Below are 6,000 nucleotides of genomic sequence, written 5' to 3' on the forward strand. Positions count from 1 at the left end.
GCCTAATATGCTTTTGCAAATGAAAGCATCGGGTGTGTAAGGTTTTATTTGAGTCATAAGCACTCCTTTGGCAATGTGCAGACAGATTTGCTTAGTAAATTTATTGCAGTGTCTGGGACTTCCAAAGAAACTAGAAAAAGAGCCTTGAAATTGGAGAACAAATTACAGATGTTTGCAAATTTATCCAGCTTAAGTTTTTAATGTATCCTCGTTTTCCAGATGGGATTCTGATTAGGCTCTCTGGTATATGTGTAGGTGAACTCTGTTTATTATGCTGTAGATTGCCAGCCAAGCTGAATTAACTTTTAGCAACAGTTAGGAGCTTTCAGCTTTTTTTCTTTTTCTGCTGGCAAATCGCTTCCAAAAACTCAAAAAAAAAATATGTATATATTTCTGCTCCTTGAAACTGAAGCTTCAAAAATGCTAAAATGGTGTGCATGGACGCAGGATAATACTATTTGCTTAAAGAAGCAGGAAAAAAATGTTTAAAAGCTGCTGCTAGGGTGTTTTTTTTTTTTTTTTTTTAGCAGGTGTGCATGGAGCCTAAATTAGAATTCCAGCTAAGTCTATCTAGTCTTAGAAATGTCCCCCCCAAGACTTATGTTGACTAACCTGCATAAGAAAGATCTTATATACTTGCCTATTTTTGGCCTGTTCTGGCACTGTGATCTAGTTACCCTATATCAGCCAGCGGCTGCTGCAGGGGAGAGGCGGGAACGCCAACAACAAAAATGGGTAATGGGAACCTATGGGCGAGAGTACCACTGCTGGAATTTCTAGCTTCGACCATATTCTCCTCTCCCTTGCAGCAACCGCTGGCCTTCACATGTGGTCATATGACCAGCCCAGAGCAGTCTTAAAATAGGTAAGTATGTACACCTTATTTATTTATTTTTTTAAACAGGTTAGTCGGCTTAGGCGCCAGGAGGAAGCAGGGGGCTTTCATTTTTTTAAGAGTAGTTAGGTTTAGCCTGTAATTCTGCTTTAAAGAGGACCTTCTACCTCCACCCCCCACTTTTTTTCAGTTCCAGCTTAGCTTTTTTTCCTAGATTATCCTTAATAATTATACTCGCCCTCCCAGCAAATCCAAAGATGTTCTTTTTAAACGCACTGCTGTTGTGATCGATCAACTTGGGTACAACCAGCCTGCCAGATTTACTTGCGGTTATCGCTAGTGACTGCAATAGCTGCTAGCAGCAATCACGGTCTTCTCCTGGTGGTGACGGCTTCCCCCGCTCCACCGTCGAGAGATTACAATGTCTCAACAGGAGTCTGTGTTGGTGGGGGATTCGTGCAAATTTCTTGCAGACAAGCTGGTGAGATGAGCTGGGAATTTTCTTTGGTTTTGTTTTGCATGAGTCACCCTTCCATGTGCTCCTTGCTGTGAAAGCCCAGTTTTTTTTTTTGGGGGGGGGGGCAATGGCCAGTTGTTTACTTTCTTGCGTGGTTGCAGGAAATAAATTTGCACCGTCTAGGGCCTTTCTTACAAGAAAGTCATTTATAGCCTTAGGGTTTAGAAAACCTTTATCACCCTCACAGGTTCTTTTGTAACACTATACTTACTCACTTCCAGGCTGATAACGTTGAAAGTCTTGAACAGTATCGTATTGCTTGGGAAGTCCTGCCAATATGTAAAGGAGGCCAAAATGGAAGACAAGCTGTTCCAGTCACCTCCTACGGCTACACCAGGAAAAACACCAAGAAAGACTCCGAACAAATCCAAAACAAACCAAGGTGAATAGTCCTTTCATGACATCTCACAAGTTGCAGCATTTTACATATCTGCTAGACCTTGATAGCATTAGACTCCTAAACGCCAGGCAGGTGTCAGACACAAATAATGAAACTCTGTATTTGTTAACACAACATTGATTACATTATATTTTTTATCTCAATTTGACCTAGTACCAGTCTCTTGCAGTCTCTATAAAGCAGATCTTATACTGGGAGGGGAAGAAGCAGCACATATTGCCAATAAGTTTATGCTGCAGTCCCAAAAAGGAATGTGCTGAAAGGGTAGAGCGGTGAGACAGGAGGTTAAATTCAATCTGTTTCTTCTCCTTTGCTGTTAAGTCACAGGCTATGGGAGGTGCAAGGCCTGGACATTTTGCTTAGTTGCAGAAGGTCCTCTGCCTTTGCAGACAGAGCGGTGCTCGGACTAAATGAACAGAAATACAAACCATTTGGGCACCGGTAAAAGGCAAGAATAAAGCCTCTTCTTTTATAGGCAACTATTCTTTCAGTTTTTATCCTGTAGTGACTAGATCAGGTGTGGCATCCCTGTCATGAGTAACATAGAGGCTGCCATTGCTAAAGTCTCCTCACAATGCTGATTGCTTGGCTGTTAGACACACTAGCTGCTAAGTCGGGGACCCAGAACAAATGTGCAGATAAAGATCCAAGCCTTTTCTCTGACTTTCTAATCTTCAAAATGTTGGGATGCACCAATACAGTAGATCGGCCCAAAATTGGGTTATCAGCGTTTTGCCAAAAAAAAAAAAAAAAAGTGCAGATACTGGCCCCCTATTGACTTTAATGCAAAAAGCCCCCCCCCCCACTTTTAGATTATATCAGTCGAATACCTAGCAATTTAGCTGAAACCACCTATTGACTTCTCAAACTTGCCACACCTTTTTGACTGTAAAATAACTAACTAATGATGTGTGATGTAACTGAAACTTGAACCACGTGTGGAGCATACTTGTTTTTGCCTGTCTGTCGTTTCCTTAGGTTTAGAATAACCTAGACTGTGTTTTTGTTGTTAGGAGTACCTACAGATGATGCCCAGAGCACATCAGTCACCAGCCAGCCTACACGGCAGAATTCCACTGCGCCACTGCTTGTGCAGAGTAATCCCGACCAGTTCCTGACTACGCCAGATGGAGAAGAGAAGGACATTACACAGGATGGCACAGAGTCAAAACAAAAATCGGCAAACAAAGACCTACTTGAGATTGACAGGTTCACCATCTGTGGGAACAGAATTGACTAAAAGCTTTTCTCTGTTCATTGGTGGAGCAGAAAAACACTTGCTGGACTTGGCACTTAGATATTTATTTTTGAAATTTACTTTTAAGTTATTTTCCATGGCAAAGTCAGTCCCCTTCCAGCAGGCCAGCATGCTTTGGAGCTGGTTAAAGCCGATCCAAGAAGATGAGATTTCTGTAAATTACGCTTGCGAGCTTTGCCAGAGAGACGAAAGTCAGAAGAGCTTCGCTTTGCAAAGCTGAGCTTTGTAAATGGTTTTCTTTTCACCTCAAGGGTCCCAATGTTAATGCATAAACTTTTGGCCAGCCTTGATTAAATTCCTCATCCGTCATTGCCAGCTATTTGTAATACAGGTTAATCAACTAGGCCAAGATCAAATGCCTTAATTTCCTAGAAACAAAACCACAGTAAACTAGGAATAGATTCCTTCCAAAAAAAAGCCTCAGTCTAGTGTGATAAAATTATACAGCACCTCGCCAACGTATTCACATCGTAAACTGTTTGTATTTTAGAATCCGATAACATAAGTAGTACCGCATTCTTTCATGTATATAGTTATATATAAAGTTTATTTTCAAGGATGAAAAATTGTATTTTAACAGGTACTAGGAAATCAACAAGTCTCACTCACTGGGATGCATAGTTCATATGAGACCTCATTGGCATGGACACAGACCAGTGTAGTGTATGTCATGTGCGACATTAGTCATGTGACGTCTCCATTATTTTTTTATATACACCAGTAATTCAAAAAAGCTCTGCTAGAGCGGACTTTTTCCCATAATATAATAAAATATATATCACTGTAATGTTTTGTGCTGCATGCAAAGAACATTTACCTGCCATCTTTCTAATGGCTGGTCTGCAAGTGGAGTGCAAGGGAGGAAACAAAAACTGTGTATACTACATTTCTTAGATAATCATAGACGTGGAACCTAAGGGCTTTTTATATTGTGTTGTGTTCTCCACCTAAAGGGGATTTTCAAGAGAAGTAAAGATAGAAGGTCCTATGCTTGCTTCTATACCTTATGTCTGATGGGTCATCTTTTTTGTCTACAAAGTTGGTTGTGCTAAGTGAGGACCCATCTATGTTACTCTTTTGGAGGTGTTAAGAAAAAATAAAAGATTTTCTATTTTTCTTGGAAACCCTCTTTATGTTCTAAACCAGCAGGGCTTAATACATCAGCTTCACATGCAATAAAGAATGGGGTGCGCCTTTCACTGTCTCACAGTAATGACCGCCATTTTGTGAGCTAAAGTGATGTTGGTAAGGATTTTGGCTCTTGACAAATGACAAAAAAAAATTATGATTAGTCCTAGATTTCCTTGGCCTATCTGTTTCAACATGCTCTGAAAATGCTTGTAATCGTGTACTTCTCAATTGAATTTTGGAGGTACAGCCTAATTCACCATTAATAAAAAAAATCTGTAATGTTAGCAAGAACATAAGATTCCTGAATAGGTGGGTTCTGCAAAAAAAAAAAAAAAAAAAAACATTTTGAATGGTTCAGCAATTCCACTAGGTCCTCCAAAAATGTAAGCCTTCATGGTTAGGGGCACAAAATGACAGCCCATACTGTGTGCAGAAAATTGGTGCCTTTTTAATGGGGAAGAGCTTTATAAACTAGAAACTGGAGGGCTGTCACCCTCTCTGATATACTTTAAAAAGTTATGCTTCATTACATACCCACACCAGATCTATATCGGTTTAAATACTCTGGCAACAGGATTGTATGGCCATGGAATCGGCTTGTAACCTTGACTGGGTTTGACTCAAAAGGCCTATTGTAGTTTTGAGGAAGGTTACCCATTGAAGTGCAGTAGCTTTAGCAGTCATTATTTGGTTATTTTAAACACAACGGGAGTTGGGAAGATGATTGCAGTAATTGTTTAATAAGTGATTACAAGGGTTTAATGCATGTAGATCCCAGGCAAAGGTAGCTCCACAAGTGCAGTTTTACTTCCTTCAAATTGGGTGTAGGTTAGAACTTAAGCCTTGTATACACGCAACGATTATCGGCTGACCGATCGGCCGTCTTTTGTCCAGTGTTGTTGTGTTGGTTGAAATGTGCTCTAGACTTGCACTGGACTTTTGTTGGCCAACAAAAACCAACTTCAGAAGTGATTTCATGTGCTGGTTTACTTTCCATGTGTTTTTTCTTCTCTGAGCATGCCCAGTCTTACTCATCAGATTTTTGTCTGCCGAAATCTGTACTGACTGATGAAAAATCAGCCGTTGTGGTGACGGCCAACAAAAATTTTATAGCATGCACACCAGATTTTATTTGGCTGAAAAGTCGGTTGTCGGAAGCATCATACTAACAAGCCGACAATCGGCCGATCGGACGTTGGCCGAAAATTCACGGCCAACAATCGTTGCGTGTGTACGAGGCTTTAGAAGCCACCTAACCGCTGGACATTGCTAAGTTCAAGGGCATGCTGGGATATGTCATTGGATGAAAATGTCAAAGGCTAATGGGTTGTTATAAAGAAATGTTTTCCTCGGATACCTGTAAGCAAGCTGTTACACGCATATAGAAATACAGTAGCCAATCAGAAATCATTGTTTAGAAATCGCGGTGCTGTCTAGTTTCTCTGCACTCAACGCACTCATAGAAAAACCTCATAGTACCGATCTAAAAACTGCTCAAATTAAAGATAGAAATATTAGCAGTTTCAGCAACTGAACAGCATTTGGAGAATATTTAGATTGTTTCCCAGAAATGCAGGAAATGTTATATAGCCAGTGTTGTTTTTTTTATCAAATCGGAAGAGTGGAGAGCTCTCCTGTGACAATAAACACAACAGCTGGCTGTCAGAAAAATAAAAAGACAAAAGCAGATCTTGCATAAATGATATTCTAGCAGACCTCTCGATATTGCCACTTAACTCTGTACAGTGACTAAAATGTGGAAGAAAAATGAGCCATGTCGTGTTTTTTTTCAGTGTAAAGTTCTTCCACCATGCTGATTATTTTCAGCATTCAGTGAGCATAGATCTACTACAGCAGAC

At 40.3% G+C, this 6,000-nt stretch overlaps 1 protein-coding gene across 1 annotated transcript in view; it reads left to right on the top strand.

The window, feature by feature from the left end:
* The window catches only part of TAPT1 (transmembrane anterior posterior transformation 1), a 152,137-nt gene extending 147,898 nt beyond the window's left edge, over window positions 1–4,239 (top strand). The window contains exons 13-14 of the mRNA XM_082243088.1: window positions 1,574–1,734; window positions 2,766–4,239. Coding sequence (XP_082099214.1) covers window positions 1,574–1,734; window positions 2,766–2,992 — 388 coding nt within the window. The 3' untranslated portion in view covers window positions 2,993–4,239. The remainder of the gene's footprint in view (window positions 1–1,573; window positions 1,735–2,765) is intronic.
* The last annotated feature ends 1,761 nt before the right edge of the window (window positions 4,240–6,000 follow it).

This window comes from Pelophylax lessonae (genome assembly GCF_965119305.1).
Source record: "Pelophylax lessonae genome assembly, chromosome: 1".
Lineage (NCBI taxonomy): Eukaryota > Metazoa > Chordata > Amphibia > Anura > Ranidae > Pelophylax > Pelophylax lessonae.